Below are 16,901 nucleotides of genomic sequence, written 5' to 3' on the forward strand. Positions count from 1 at the left end.
AACCTTCAGACTTTTACTCATTTTAAATGTAGCAAGTGGTGAGACTCTGAAGGTGACAGATATGAATTTATCATTAAATAGGCCTTATTTTTACCATAAGAAAGTATCCCTGAAATATCATAATTAAGAAAATTAACCAGATGTCTTCCTATGTATATTTGAATATTTTATGTAGAGTAACATAAATTTATCCCAACTATAAATAGGCCATTTTGCTTATTATTCTCTTGCTTGTTTTCAGTTCAATATATTATTTGATTCAGAGAGAAATTCAATCTACAAAAACTTAGTTCAGTGGGGACAGAAGTGAGGAAGCCTGATAAGGTAGTTTAATACGAGAAAGTATCACTAAAAACAAAGTGCCTATCTTCCTGATTCCATGGGCCATTCTAAAAGATCTATTATTTGTCCAAAACAGAAGAGCTAACCATCCAGAGTTAAATAAACAGCCTGTGCTTTTGTAGTCTTCACAAAAATGCTGGGTGACTAAAATGTGTATCATTACAGGTGCAGAGCAGAAGGAGGCAGCTTACAGGAACTGCCAGCTTGGTTCGAGCCAGAGAAGGTGCACAGCAGTGAAAGCATAAATCGTGGATTAAAGAATTTTAAAATTCTTAAATTACATAATTGGATTTTACAATAAAACATACTACTCTTATACAAAGTTTCATTAAGCCCGGCCAGTGTGAAGACTGAACGTTGTCCAATGGACTGAGAGGTCCCAGTTTGATTCCTGGTCAGGGTACATGCCCCAGTGGTGGGCTCCATTCCCAGCAGGTGGTGTGCAGGAGGCAATCAGTGTTTCTCACACTGATGTTTCTCTCTCTCTCTCTCTCTCTCTTCCTATAGCTCTAAAAAAAAAATCAATAAAGCCCTAGACGGTTTCACTCAGTAGTTAGAGTGTCAGCCCATGGACCAATAAGTCGCGGGTTCAATCCTGGTCAGGGGCACGTGTCTTGGTTGCGGTTTGTTCCCAGCCCTGTCCAGGTCGTGCAGGAGGCAATTGGTGGATGTGGCTTTATCACATCAATGTTTCTCTCTGTCTCTCTCTACCTCCTTCCCACTCTAACTGATGATGAATAGAAAAATATCCTCTAGTGATGAATAAAAAAAAGAAAAAGAAAAAAAATAAATAAAAACGTATTTTAAAAATAATTAAAAGTTTCATTAAAAAAATCTATGTTTAACCCTGGACTGATTTGCTCAGTGGTTAAGCACCAGCCCAAGGACTGAAGGGTAAGGAGTTCAATTCCTGGTCAAGGGCATGTACCTGGATTGCAGGTTCAATCCCCAGCCCCAGTCAGGGTTGTGTGGAAAGGCAACTGATCAATGTATCTCTCACACATCAATGTTTCTCTGTCTCCCTCCCTCCCTTCTACTCTACTGAAAAATCAATGGAAAAATATCCTCTGGTGAGGATTAACAAACAAACAAAAAATCTATGTTTAATATTATTTTATTCTTAAGAGGTTTGAAAAGCCAGGAAGCTTTCAATGTCTTACACCCTCATCAACTTCACTAGCTTGAAAAAGCAGCAGGTATCTGCAAAAGGCAACTGGAGACAAATTAATTTACATGAGTCTCAGAACGATGGGTGCCAGAACTAAGCTTAAAATCCCAGGTGCTAGCCCATCTTCTAAGAATACATCAACAAGGAATTATTAAAAGTCTATTGTGTGTCTGAGAGCAACTCTCTGTAAAGTAATACAAAGAAATATAAGACAAGTCTTTTATCTCTAGTAATTACTACTTTGCTTAAACAACAAAACTTTCAACTTCAGGCCAGTCCAGTGTGTCACAAGGTCAAGACTCTGAAGTTCTCTCTCCCACACCAACCTCAGAGAAAAGCCTGGTCACCACAGCCACATTTTCTAACATGTGACTTGCTCCTTTCTTGGCCTGTCTCCACTGCTCCTGCCCTAGGAACCAGCCCTGGGCCAGAATGACAGAGACCCAGAGGCTGCTATAAAGAGATAAACAGGGACAGCTGGGTTCTCTTTCTAATCTGAACAGGAAAATATGAAGTGACTATCATAGCAGCAGCTGGGTCTGAAGTTAGAAGGTCTAGGGGCTGGGGGCAGGGGTATGGACTTGACCACTGCACGTTCAAGATAAAACAGAACAGAAATGCAGATGCAAGTGGAAAAAAACCTCCAGAAAGAAGTGATAGCAAGAACCTGCTCAGCTTTTTTCTAACTCCAGACCACATTTATCCAGACACAGGGGTGCAGCTGTGAAAGAGCAGGAAACTGCCAACAGCTAGGGAAGGACAGAGCCGCAGGTATAAGTCAAGTAGTAATTGAACATTAAGAGCAAAGCGCAGGGCCCAGATCACATCACTCTAAGCCAAGGTTCCTCAGTCTCAGCACAGCTGACATTTTGAGCTAGATAATTCTTTATTGTCCTGTGTATTATAGGATATTTAGCAATATCCCTGGCCTCTACCCACTAGATGTCAGCAGTAATCACCTCCCCTGTTGTAGTAATAACAACAAAAAACTTCACTCCAGACAATGCCAATGTCCCCTAGAAACAAAAGCACCCACAGCTGAGAGCTACTGCTCTAAGGAGGTTGAATTTTAACCTGTTAGCAAAGGGAAATCATTTATGGATGCTCAGTATAGGGAGCAAAAAGATCAGATATGCTTTTCAAAAGAATGCAGCAGTGTGGAGGTCGACTGTGGAGGGGCAAGTAGGGAGGCAAAAGGACCAGGCAGACAATGACAGTTTTGGTGACCATCATGAATGTGTGAACCAGGGCAGCAACAGTGGAGACAGAAAAGAGAGTATGAATGCAAGTTACAATGGTAGTGTTAGAATTCCTGGGCACAACTGGACATAGCATTTGAGGGGAAGGGAGAAATGGTAGAAAATTACTTGTTTCTGGCTTGGCAATTTAGGTGGCTGCAGTGAGGGCCATTACTTAGGATAGGAAATTTAAAAAGAAGAAAGGTTTAAATATAAGTATAGCTTTAAACAGAATAAAAGTTTGAGGTAAGTGTGGGATACCCAGGTAGTGAGGTTAGTAGAGTTGGGTTCAGCTAGCCAACAGTTAATAGTACACGTTATACGCCAGGCCCTTTATAAGTATTAACACACTTAATCCTTGCCCTATCCACTGAGATAAGATGGCAACTATTGTCACCCAACCTTACAGGCAAGGAAACTGCTACCTGGAGGAGTTCAGTAATTTCTCTAAGATTCCATAGCTAGTAGGTTTCAGAGTTAGTATCCTCAACTCAGTCTGTGCTCTGAACCACTATACTGTACTGCCTGCCTCCGGAAACAGAGAAAGTTCAGGATTATCAATGTAGATGTGGATGGTTTCCCACATACAAGTGTACAGAAGTGAAGTCACAGGCTTATATGTGAATTCACAGGAAAAATGATCAGGGAGAGAAGAAAACAATTTAGAATAAAAGATTAGAGAAATATCTGTTAAGCCAAATGTGAGGAAGGAGCCAGTTGGGGCATAACACAAGAGGCAATAAGAGAAGTCTTCAGGGCAGGAAATAATGATAACCTTTTAGCCCCTTATAGATAGTAAAGGTTTTTAATTGAATTAATAAACCTAGTCCCAAATAATCATATCAAATATCCATACTTATAGCATATTCAAAGTCTTCATAGATTAACAAAACCTTAATCATGTTTGTGATTTTTCTAGAATATCAAGTTTGTAGGAGACATGTCATTAAATATGAAACAGTAGCTTAGACACCATATAAAACCATTCCTTACATTTATGTCCAGCTAAGAAGGTTTTTAAAAGCTTTATTCACATCCTATTTTCACAGCAATGAAACATGTTACTGTTTTGCATTTTGTTAAAGATCACATGAAATATTGGCTCTTCTAAGTTTTGCAACAGACAGATACAAAACTATATAATCTCTTCCTAAAAGAGGATTTAGAAAATGTGTATATGAAAACTGATTACTAGAGCATCTGGAGAATCCTGAATTGTACTGCTAGGATAAATCTTCTGTGCATCTAATAGTGTTTGTTATGCATTCCTCATCATACTTCACAATTCTATATCCTAAACACAAACATTTAGTACAAAATAAGTCAAAAAAGCTGGGCCCCATTTCCAGTTCGAGACAAGTGTTTTCTAAGGGAATAAATCTTGATTTCCAGGCCCAAATTCAAAGCGCCTTCCAAACTTTAACACATGTACAAATCATTTGAGGATCTTGTTAAAATGAAGATTCTGATTCAGTGGGTGTGAAGCTGGGCCAACACTGCATTTCTAACAAGAAATCACCCTCCTGGATGATGCTCTGGGTCCACACTCTATACAACTGCGGCCCTTGGACCAGAAACACTGGCAGCACTCAGGTACGCATCAGAACTGTAAGTCCCTCAGTGTGACAAAGCATACTAATATTATCTCTGCTGAAACTGATGACTCGAGGAATTTACATTAAATTATTTCTTTCAAAATCCATTTATAACCCAGCCAGTGAGGCTCTGTTGGTTGAGCATCGTCCTATATACCAGGGGGTCACTGATTCAATTTCCAGTTGGGGCACAATGCCCATGTTGCAGGCTCAGTATGGAATGTGCAGGAGGCAGTCAATCACTGTTTCTCTCTCACTGATGTTTCTCTCTCTCTCTCCCTCTCCTTCCTCTCTCTGAAATCAGTAAAAACATATTTTTAAAATCCATTTACAATCCATTCATTCACATATTCTTTATTAGACCTTCTTTCCTCTCTATTGTGTTCATTATCTTTGAGATGCATAGCTTATCCTGGATTGGTTGGTTAGCACCCAGACAATCCAAGGATCCTCACAGTGGAAGAGGAAACCAGAAGAAGAGGTGTGATGAGATGTGAGGAGGACTCAACAACCTACTATTGCTGGCTTTGAAGATGGAGGAAGTGACCATGAGCCAGTGAGACCCGTGCGGAACTTTTAACCTGAAGAATTGTGTAATATATGTGTGTTGTTTTAAGTCACTAATTTGTGGCAACAACAGGAAACTAATACGGTATAAAAAGAGACTAATATGGAATAACTAATACATATAAAAAGAATTCTCCAAAACAAACACAGGTCATGCCTCAGCAGGGTAGTGTGATGCTCTAAAAAAAGCTCAACAAATATGTTCATTAAAATTTAGTATGCATTACTAAAAAATATACCTGTTTCTCTTAAAAAGCTAATACACAAAGCTTAAAAACAGGTTTATAGAAGATTGAAAGTAAATACAAAAAATTTTGATTGAAAAATAGGTTAGTAAATAAAGGAGAACAAGGAATTTTCAACCAAACAGGGTGACAAAAATTAAGCAGAAAAAATTTGATACTCCTTGCAGATAACATTTAAAAAGGGATCGCCATACTACCCTTTTCCATAGGTCAGTCAGAAGGGAAAAATTAGGATTTCTTTTAAAGCTTATATTTACCTGATGATCCTCTGGGCAGCATACTGATGGAGAGAACGAAACTGGGCCGACATATTTGCTAAAGCTGCCAAACAATTTGTGTGAAGGTACTTGTCCTGTCAGAAAACAGCAAGTTGAAAACATTCATCAAGTCTTCTCCTCATTGTACGCAAGGCTGATTAGAAGCGAATGTAAACTAGACTGTCGTTGATTTTTGAAAGCTCAAGTCCACGATCTCTTTTCTCTAATTCCAAAAATCGATAAAGCACTGAAAGTTCAAAGTGTTTTTTTTCACCACACGTTTGGAAGCAACATCTGGCACAAAAGAGTATGATGCTATTTATGGTCTTCATTATCCCTGCCCTGGTGAATACTGAAGTATTTTGCTACAGAAATATTAATGTTTAATTACAGTGCACTGCTCCAGAACCTAATGGTTACATACACTGTAAGCATATGCACTATAATTATCTTTCTAAAATCAAAACATTCTCCATTCTAAAACACATCTGGCTCCTAGAGTTTCAGATAAAAGACTGTGAACATGTATCTACATTAGCCCCATTGAGAGAAATAATTGAAAACAGGTCAGTAAACTTCACCATTTCTCTGAGCTATGAATTCTGTATTTGGCTTCTCTATTGACTAGAACTGAAATTTGCTTCCAGGTACTGCAAATACAGTCCAGTTGAAATTTTCCTTTTATTCTTTGAAGTAGTCTCTCTCTTCTACTTTTCTTTCCCAACTGAATTCATTTTGTTCTTGTGCTCATATATTCTTAGTTTATTGTTGCTTTTAAAAGGCAAATCAGTTTTATCAGTCCCACAAAGATATACAGCATCTTTTATCTAAATGTGCTCCACTGCCTGTTTTTGATCTCATGTAAAACATCTGTAATCATACAATCTATTATAAATATTAAGAAACAGACACTATATATAGTACCTTAGGATCATGAATACAGTGACTATATGCTAATCTGTATTGTTCTACTGTATTTCATGAGAATGTTGGCACTCTAAATATTGAGATTGCTTTCAACTGTAGTCTTAATCGTACAGTATGCATAAAGATAAAAAAAGAAGTAGCTATGGAATACTTACTCTTGTCCTTGTCATGTTGTACTGAATGGTTCTTATTACAACCAGTATCAGGAGACTCCCCAGTGAAATTTCTGTTAAAACCCGTTCTGAATACCAAGTAATATTTTTTAATATCTGTAATGGGGAAGAAAAGTTTAAGTAAACATGATTGATTTAGGAAAAAAGTATTGTCCATGTCTATAATTTCAGTAAGTCATGACTATGCTCTGAGTTAAACAGTGTATCAAAGTGAGTAGTGAGACTTTCAGTTCAAGAGAGCCATTTGTGCTAATGTGTTTACTTCTTCCTCCTTCCTTCTTAAATATAAAAGGGGTAAAAAATGAAGTCTGGAACAGAGGAGGACGTAATTAGTAGACAAAAGGAGGTATGGCACTTAGGACAAGATGATAGAAAAAAACAGTTAAGAGCTCAACAGTTTAAAAGCAAAAGTAAAAAAATGAAGGATTCGCTTGAAAAGTAGAGCTGTCCCAACAACCACAGAAAACCACTATGTTGTGTTCAAGAAAAGGTCAAGAATGACAATAGCCGAGATTTTCAAGAAAAGATGTCCTCATTTGCTGTTCTGTCTATTCAGAGCAGGCAGCTCATCTCCAGGCCTCAGTAAGCAAGAACTGTTTTCTATTTAAGTTGGTACAGTTCCACTGTAGATTTGCAACATGGATATCAGAGAGAAAGACAAAGAAATGGTCAGTGCAGCAGCCAGTTCTGGGCTGCCAACAGGCTCAGCTGAGCACTAGAACTCCCTGATGTTCTCTTCCATTTAAGTCACTGCTACTTCCCTTCTCTTTGACTCAGGGAGTCAATGTGCCACATACTTCTCCATCTAAGTATGAAAAAGGAAGACTTCTGGGCTGATTCCTGCCTTCTCCAATAAGAAGATGATACACAGCAGATCTCCATCACTCACAACTGCCTTTCAAAACAAACGAGTCTAGACTTTCATTTATAACTATGAATGGACAATAAAAAGCCACAAAAAAGTAGAAAAATGCAATAATCTCAAAGGGAGATATGCCACATTTAATCAAGCGCATACTAGTATATATGAAATATAGAGACTAGAAGAATATGTTAAATAATATGATAATATAATCAGCCAAAGCCAAATGTTTAGAAAATTCTACTAAACAAATAACCCAGTTTCTATAACATATAAATGGTATAAAAAGGTGGGAGAGAGCCCTGGCCAGTTTGGCTCAGCAGTTACAGCATTGGCCCATGCATTGAAGGGTTTTGGTTCGATTTCCAGTCAAGGGCACATACCTGGGTTACAGGTTCGATCACCAGCCCTGGTTAGGGTCTTGTGGAAGGCAACCAACCAATGTATGCCTCTCGCATAGGTATTTCTTTCTCCGCCCCCTCCCTGCCGCCTACTCTATAAAAAAAAAAAAAAAAAAAAAAAAAAATTCAACGGAAAAGTATCATCAGGAGAGGATTAAAAAAATAAAAAGGTGGGAAAGGGAGGCACTGTCATATATTAAAAAAGAATCTTAGGAAGATTCCAAAATGGTGGCGGAGTGAACAGAAGCTACACAGACCGTCTCCCAGAACCAAACTGGAATTACAACTATAACACAGACAAATCGACGGAAAAAAACAACAGAAAAGCAGCTTGCGAGGACCATATAACCAGGGACACTGACTCCATCCCGGTAGGCTTGCGAAGGCGCAGACGAGGGCTGGGAGCCCACGTCGGCAGCTCGGCAGCAGCCTTAGCTGGGAGCGGCGCCCTCGGGTCACACTCCCAGGCGGCTCCACAGCGCAGAGCCGGGACAGAGGCTGAAACAGCCACAGCCACTCACCTTGGGCTCTGGCAGAGGGAGGGCAGACTGGACTGGAACTGTGTGGAGACATGTGGGGTTTGGAGGGCACTCAGAGCTTTTGCTGAGTTGCAGCCACGTAGGACAGTGGCCATATTGCTCCTTCCCAGGGCCCTGGGGAGAGGCAGCAGCCCCTCCCTGGGAGATCCAACCCCACCCTGTGGGCCATTGAATTGCTAACTGAAGCTCATTAACAACCAGCATCTGTCCCACCCTGGTGAAATCGCCTTATGCTGCACCTGAGGGAGTTTTTCAATCAACTGACAACCCAAAACCCATCAAGTAACCTCAACTGCTAGCCTCCAGGCAAAAAGCTAGAGGATAACAGTACCTTGCCTGGGCTAGCAATTTTAACCAGGAAAGTAAGACCTGACAGTGGTGTTTAATGTGGGTCCACCCTCACTCATCTAAACCCAGGAGAGGGAGCCACAAACAGCAGAACACCAACACCCACAGGGAAAACTTGACAGTCTCCAAAGCCCACAGTGATAGCCAAAATGGTGAAACACAGAAACAAAAGCCAAATGAAAGAGCAAGAGACCTCCACTGAAGATGAGATCATTGTGGAGCAGTTAGGCATGTTAACAGAGCTAGAATTCAGAGCCATGATCTTGAGAAGGCTCAAAAGCATGAGTGAGGACATAGAGACACTGAAAATAAGCCAGTTGGAAATTAAAAACCATCAAGAAGAGATAAAAAATGACATATCAGAAAGGAAAAACACATTGGAAGGTTTAAAAAGCAGAGTAGAGGAAGCTGAGGACCGGGTCAGTGAATTAGAAGACAGGGTAGAAAAAAATCAACCAATCAGAAAACCAAAAGGAAAAAAACGATTAAAAAACAGGAAGACAGCTTAAGAGAACTGTGGTACAACTGGAAACGTAATAATATTCGCATCATAGGAGTCCCCAAAGAAGAAGAAAACAAGCAAGGGATATAGAATATATTTTAAAAAAAATAGTGACAGAAAACTTCCCTAATTTGGTGAAGGAAGAAGGCATTCAAGTTCAAGAAGCACAGAGAGTCCCAAGTAAGAAGAACCCAAATAGGCCCACACCGAGACACACAGTTATTAAAATGCCAAAAATTAAAGACAAAGAGAGAATCCTAAAAGCAGCAAGAGATAAGCAACAGGTTACCTACAAAGGAAACCCTATAAGGCTCTCAGCTGACTTCTCACAAGAAACACTACAAGCCAGAAGGGAATGGTATGAAGTAATCAAGGTCCTGAAAAACAAGGATCTGAATCCAAGACTACTCTACCCAGCAAGGCTATCATTCAACATAGAAAGTCAAATAAAGAGCTTCCCAGACAAAAAAAAGGCTAAGGGAATACATTAGCACTAAACCAGTACTACAAGAAATGTTACAAGGACTGCTGTAATTAGCAGGAGAAATGGGAAGAAAAATAGAACCACACTAAACAAAAATGGCAATAAATAAGTACATATCAATAATCACGTTAAATGTAAATGGATTGAATGCTCCCGTAAAAAGACACAGAGTAGCTGATTGGATAAGAAAGCATGACTCATCTATATGTTGTTTACAAGAGACCCACCTCACAACAAAAGACTCACAATGGTTGAAAGTGAAGGGATGAAAATAAATTTTCCAAGCAAATGGAAAGCAAAAAAAAGCTGGGGTAGCAATACTCGTATCTGATAAAATAGATTTCAAAATGAAGGCCATAACTAGAGACAAAGAAGGTCACTAGATAATATTGAAAGGATCTATCCAACAGGAAGATATATGCACCCAATAAAGGAGCACCAAAATATATTAAAAATCTTCTGGAGGACGTCCAAGGAGAAATTGACACCAATACAATCATAGCAGGGGACTTCAACACCCCGTTGACACCACTGGATAGATCCTCTAGACAAAAAATTAGCAAGGAAACAGAGACTCTAAATGAAGCACTAGACCAAATGGATTTAATAGATATCTACAGAGAATTACACCCCAAAACTATAGACTACACATTCTTCTCAAGTGCACATGGGACATTCTCAAAGACAGACCACATGATAGGACACAAACTAAATCTCTACAAGTTCAAGAAGACTGAACTCATATCAAGCATCTTCTCAGATCACAATGGCATAAAACTAGAAATCAATTGCAACAAGAATATGCAAAAACATTTCAACACATAGAGGCTAAATAGCATGTTATTAAACAATGAATGGGTTACCAAGGAGATCAAGGAAGAAATTAAAAACTTCCTAGAAAACAATGAAAATGAACATACAACAACACAAAATCTATGGGATGCAGCGAAAGCAGTTCTGAGAGGGAAGTTCATAGCACTACGGGCCTACCTCAAGAAACAAGAAAAATTTCTAATTGACTGTCTAACCTCACAACTTAAAGAATTAGAAAGCAAACAAAAAGAAAACCCCAGAGCAAGTAGAAGAAAGAAAATAGTAAAGATCAGAGCAGAAATAAATGACATAGAGACCAAGAAAACAATTCAAAGGATCAATGAAACAAAGAGCTGGTTTTCCGAAAAGATAAACAAGATTGATGGACCCTTAGCTAGACTCACCAAGAAACAAAGAGAGAGAACCCAAATACACAAAATCAGAAATGAAAGTGGAGAAGTAACAACCGACACCACAGAAATACAAAAGATTGTTAACAGGTACTATGAACAACTATATGGCAACAAATTCGACAATCTAAGCAAAACGGACAAATTTCTAGAAACACACAGTCTCCCAAAACTGGACCGGGAAGAGAATGAAAACTTGAACAGACCAATAACAACTAAGGAAACTGAAGAGGTAATCAAGACTCTCCCAGCAAACAAAAGCCCAGGCCCAGATGGCTTCACGGGGGAGTTTTACCGAACATTCAAAAAAGAACTAACACCCATTCTCCACAAACTATTTCAAAAAATTCAAGAAGAAGGAAGACTTCCAAACACATTCTATGAGGCCAGCATAATTCTAATTCCAAAACCAGAAGAAGACACTACAAAGAAAGAAAACTACAGGCCAATATCCCTGATGAACATAAACACCAAAATCCTGAACAAAATACTAGCAAATCGGATCCAGCAATAAATACATCAAAAAAATTATTCACCATGACCAAGTGGGATCCAGGGATGCAAGGCTGGTACAATATTCACAAATCAATAAATGTGATACACCACATAAACAAAAGGAAGAATAAAAACCACATGATCATATCAATAGATGCTGAAAAAATCTAGCATCCATTTCTGATATAAACGCTCAGCAATGTGGGAATAGAGGGATCATATCTCGACATAATAAAGGCCATTTATAAAAGACCTACAGCCAACATCATACTCAATGGGCAAAAACTAAAAACATTTCCATTAAGAACAGGAACAAGATAGGGATGTCCACTTTCGCCACTCCTATTTAACATAGTACTGGAAGTCTTAGCCATAGCAATCAGACATGAGGAAAAAATAAAAGGGATCCAAATTGGAAAGGAGGAAGTGAAACTGTCATTATACATAGAAAACCCTAAAGACTCCATCAAAAATCTACTAGACTTAATAAATGGATTTGGAAAAGTAGCAGGATACAAAATTAACATCAAGAAATCGACAGCATTCTTAAATGCCAATGATGAACTCACAGAAAGAGAAACCAAAAAAAACAATCCCATTTACCATCGTGGAAAAAAAATTAAGATACCTAGGAATAAACTTAACCAAAGAAGTAGAGGACCTATTTGCAGAAAACTACAGGACATTAAAAAAAGAAATAGAGGAAGATATAAAAAATGGAAGCACATACCTTGTTCATGTATTGGAAGAATTAACATCATTAAAATGTCCATACTACCCAAAGCAATCTATAGATTCAATGCAATCCCCATCAAAATACCAATGACATATTTCACAGAACTAGAACAAATACTTCAAAAGTTCATATGGAACCAAAAAAGTCCCCGAATAGCCACAGCAATTTTGAAAAAGAAGGACAAAGTAGGTGGGATCACAATACCAGATATCAGGTTATACTACAAAGCTACTGTAATCAAAACAGCCTGGTACTGGCACAAGAACAGGCATATAGACCAGTGGAACAGAACTGAAAACCCAGAAATGGACCCAAGGCAATATGCTCAATTAATATTTGACAAAGGTGACAAGAGCATACAGTGGAGTAAAGACAGCCTCTTTAATAAATGGTGTTGGAAAAATTGGACAGCTACATGCAAAAAAATGAAACTAGACCATCAACTTACACCATACACAAACTCAAAATGGATAAAAGACTTAAATGTGACCCGTGAATCCATAAAAATTCTAGAAGAAAATGTAGGCAACAAAATTTCGGACATCATACGGAGCAAAATTTTCACTGATACATCACCTAAGGTAACAGAAACAAAGGAAAAAATGAACACATGGGACTACATCAAACTAAAAAGCTTCTGCACAGCAAAAGAAACAACCATCAAAATGGAGAACATCATTGCCAATGATATATCAGATAAGGGGTTAATTTCCAATTTATATAGAGTGCTCATACAACTCAACAAAAGGAAGACAAAGAACTCAATTAAAAAATGGGCAGAGGAGCTGAATAGACACCTCTCCAAACAGGACATACAAATGGCCAAGAGACATATGAAGAAATGCTCAACATCACTAATCATCAGAGAGATGCAAATTAAAACAACTATGAGGTATCACCTCATACCTGTCAGAATGGCCGCCATCAACAAATCATCAAACAACAAGTGTTGGCGAGGGTGTGGAGAAAAGGGGACTCTAATACACTGCTGGTGGGAATGCAGACTGGTGCAGCCATTATGGAAAACAATATGGTGTTAGCTCAAAAAATTAAAAATTGAACTTCCATTTGACCCAGTGATCCCGCTGCTAGGAATATACCCTAAGAAGCCTAAAACATCAATCAGAAAGAATATATGTGCCCCCATGTTCATAGCAGCACGATTTACAATAGCTAAAATCTGGAAACAGCCCAAGTGTTCATCAGTAGAAGAATGAATAAAAAAGCAATTGGTACATATACACAATAGAGTACTATGCAGCTGTAAGAAAGAAAGATCTCTTATCCTTTGAGACGACATGGAGGGACCTGGAAAGTATTATCCTAAGTGAAATAAGCCAAGCAGAAAAAGACAAATACCACATGATCTCACTTATATACGGAATATAATGAACGTAACAGTCTGAGGAATACGGTAGGCCCAGAAACATGGAAGTAGGGCACAGACTGACATCCGTCAGAAGAGGGGGTGCGGGGAAGAGATAAACCACAGAACTTATATGCATGTATATATAACCAATAGACATGGACAACAAAGCCGGGGACGGGGCAGGTGTGGGGTGGGGAGGGGGGTGCCATTGGGGTAAAAAAGGAGAAACATCTGTAACAAAAAAATTAATTAATTAAAAAAAAAAAAGAATCACCCTTTGACAGAGTTTCACTGGACCAAGAAGCTATCTCAGCTATAAAGTTAGAATATTTAATATAATGATATTTTAATACATTCTACTTCACCTAATAAAACTATCATAAAGTGGAAAAAAAAAAGTCTTAGGAACTAAATGCAGTAAATAGACTTTGGAAACTGATTCAAATCAAACAACTCAAAAATAACATTTTAAAGATAATTGGAGAAAATGAAGTATTAGTAGGTATTAAAAATTATTGTTGATTTTAGCCCTGGCTGGTTTGGCTCAGCAGTTAGAGCATCGGTCTGCGGTCCAGAGAGACCCGGGTTCGGTTCCCGCTAAGGGCGCGTACCTCCATTGCAGTTTGTCCCCAGCCCTGGTTGGGTCATGCGGGAGGCAGCCACTCGATGTGTCCCTTTCATGTCGATGTTTCTCTCTCTCTCCCTCTCACTCTATCTCAACAAAAAAATGAAAACATGTCCTTGGGTGAGGATAAAAAATTATTGTTGATTTTATTGGATATAATAATGGTATTATGATTATGTGTTAGTTAAAGTCCATTCTTGTTAAAGTGACATACAGAAATATTTACAAATTAAATTACTCGTGTGTGTGTGTGTGTGTGTAATTTATAAGACTTTTAAAAAATATTTTAGCCAAAATATAAAAAGCAGTGAGGGTAGGGTGGGTAGATGAAATAAGAAGGGAATAATGTTGAAGATGAGTCCATGGTGATTCATACTTTTTTTCTAATTATGTTTATATTTAATACATTGAAAGTTTACCAAATAAATAAATAATGTGAAACTGAACACACAGAGCAACCAGACCCCATTAAACAGAAATAATTTAAGAAGCTGAAAAAAAATTTAAATTCTAATTAGTGTATTTGCTGAGATTTGAGAATAAGGCATCCATAAAATAAGAACTACCAGAAATAAGGAGACTCACAGAATAAAGAAATGCTGATGAAAATTAAAAATATGACAGAGAGAGAAGAATTAGCAGGATGGGTATTACAGAAAACTGAATTTATGATTTGAAAGACTAAATTGAGAATTTCTCTTAGATGACAGCAATGAAAGGCAAACAGACAAAGTATAAAAGAAAAGTAGATATCTTATATCTACTCAATAAGAGGAACAGACTAAAAGGAAAACAAAAAAACTGTGATGGAAAAAAGTCTCTTTGAGGGAAAGAAAAACTTCCAACTTTCTAAACAGAAATATTAAAGAAAAAGAAAAATAGATTGTGGTAAGATTTCTGAAATCACTGCATATGGAAAAAAATTCCTACTGGCTTTCAGGCAGAAGAAATGTGTTATCACCAACAAGAGAAAAGCAGTTTACTATTAAGTTTCTTATCTTGAACACTATACATCTGAAGGACGAGAACAATGTCTATACATGTTTAAGGAATAGAGTCTGACCCTAGAATTCTACCCCTAAGAAACCACCACACAAGTATATGGTAAAATAAAGACTGAAGTATGCAAAGACTCAGCATGAACCACCCATGCACCAATTCTGGGGAGAAAACCCACCACATATGTAAGTATTGAGTGTCCCTCCTCACTACCATCACAACAATAATGGCCAGAAGCATTCAAAGCTATGAAGTAACTACCAAATAACAACGAACAAACAAAAAACCACAATTATTATCCATAAAAATATAATTAAGTCTAAATACTATAGTTGCACCATAGGTCTTTAAAAGACCAATAAAATAGGTATTTCTGTGGTAATTCTGCCCCCCCCCCAATTCTCAGTGACATTAGGCATGAGACGGGGGACACGGAAACATCTTAAAAAAGTAAGAAACAGTACATTTAACTTCGTGCAAGTGTGCACAAGTGCCTCCATAGTAGCTCTGCACTCAGGTCAACTCTCTGGCAAGAGCCCCGGGTCACCTAGCATCCCCCATTACAAACAACCCAACCCTGACCTGTTGTGCAGTCTCCACTCAGAGACTGGCAGACAGCAAAAATCCTCTAGAGCAGTGGTTCTCAACCTTCCTAATGCTGCAACCCTTTAACACAGTCCCTCATGCTGTGGTGACCCCCAACCATAAAATTATTTTTGTTACTACTTCATAACTGTAATTTGCTACTGTTATGTCTTAGGCAACCCCTGTGAAAAGGTCGTTTGACTACCAAAGGGGTCACGACCCATAGGTTAAGAACCACTGCTCTAGAGGATAGCTGAATATTGCTTGAGAAGTAAAAACTGTATAACTGTAAGCATTTCCATTTATTCATGACTAATAAAGTTTTTTTGTGTGGTACTTGTTTTGTTTTTGCTGCTACTGATACAAATAAAATAATACAGACCTAGGTAAAGCCCCAATGTGTTATCTTCCCCATTTTCACCCTTGCTTACTCTCTAGATTAGTCCATACCCTGATTGTTTTCTTTTGCATGTTCTAAACATTTTCAATGTTATAAACAGTGCTGTGGATAACGAGAAATGAGCACAGCCTCTCTGTGAAAATGCGCAAGAGTCCTCAAAACTTAGGAGTAAAATTGGTGAGTTGTGGGGTACATACAGCTTCAGTTTAACCAGTATCTCTTAAAGCTAAACACATGCCTATCTTATAACTCAGCAACTCTACTCCTAGGTATATACTTGAGAATGAGTACATATGTCCACCGAAATACATGTTCAAAAATGTACACAGCAGCTTTATCAAAAATAGCCCCAAACTAGGAAAAAGAATATCCACCAAGAGAATGGACACATATATTGTGGTATATTCATACAATGGAATAGTACATAGCAATAAAGAACAAACTAATAATTTAATAACAGAGGTGTAGCCCTGGTTGGTTTGGCTCAGTGGTTGGAGCGTCAGCCTGCGGACTGGAAAGTCCTGGGTTTGGTTCCCGCTGGGGGCAAGTATCTCGGTTGCAGTTTGTCCCCGGTCCTGGTTGGGTTGTGCAGGTGGCAGCCACTCGATGTGACCCTTTCATGTCGATGTTTCTCTCTCTCTCTCTCTTCCTCTCTCTCCCTCCCACTCTAGCTGAACAAAAAAAATGGAAAAATGTCCTCGGGTGAGGATAAAAAAAAAAATTTATTTTTTTAAATATGTTTTTACTGATTTTTTTAGAGAGAGAGAAAAGGAGAGAAAGAAATAGAAACATCAATGTGAAAGAGAAACATCTATCTGCTG

At 38.3% G+C, this 16,901-nt stretch overlaps 1 protein-coding gene across 2 annotated transcripts in view; it reads right to left on the reverse strand.

The window, feature by feature from the left end:
- DYM (dymeclin) overlaps positions 1-16,901 on the reverse strand; it is a 347,109-nt gene that overhangs the window by 173,814 nt on the left and 156,394 nt on the right. For both annotated transcript variants that reach the window (XM_036246013.1, XM_036246014.1), the window contains exons 12-13: positions 6,495-6,608; positions 5,413-5,507 (exon numbers count right to left, since the gene is read on the reverse strand). In XM_036246013.1, coding sequence (XP_036101906.1) covers positions 5,413-5,507; positions 6,495-6,608 — 209 coding nt within the window. The remainder of the gene's footprint in view (positions 1-5,412; positions 5,508-6,494; positions 6,609-16,901) is intronic.

This window comes from Molossus molossus, unplaced genomic scaffold, assembly GCF_014108415.1.
Source record: "Molossus molossus isolate mMolMol1 unplaced genomic scaffold, mMolMol1.p scaffold_m16_p_6, whole genome shotgun sequence".
NCBI classification, from domain to species: Eukaryota; Metazoa; Chordata; class Mammalia; order Chiroptera; family Molossidae; genus Molossus; species Molossus molossus.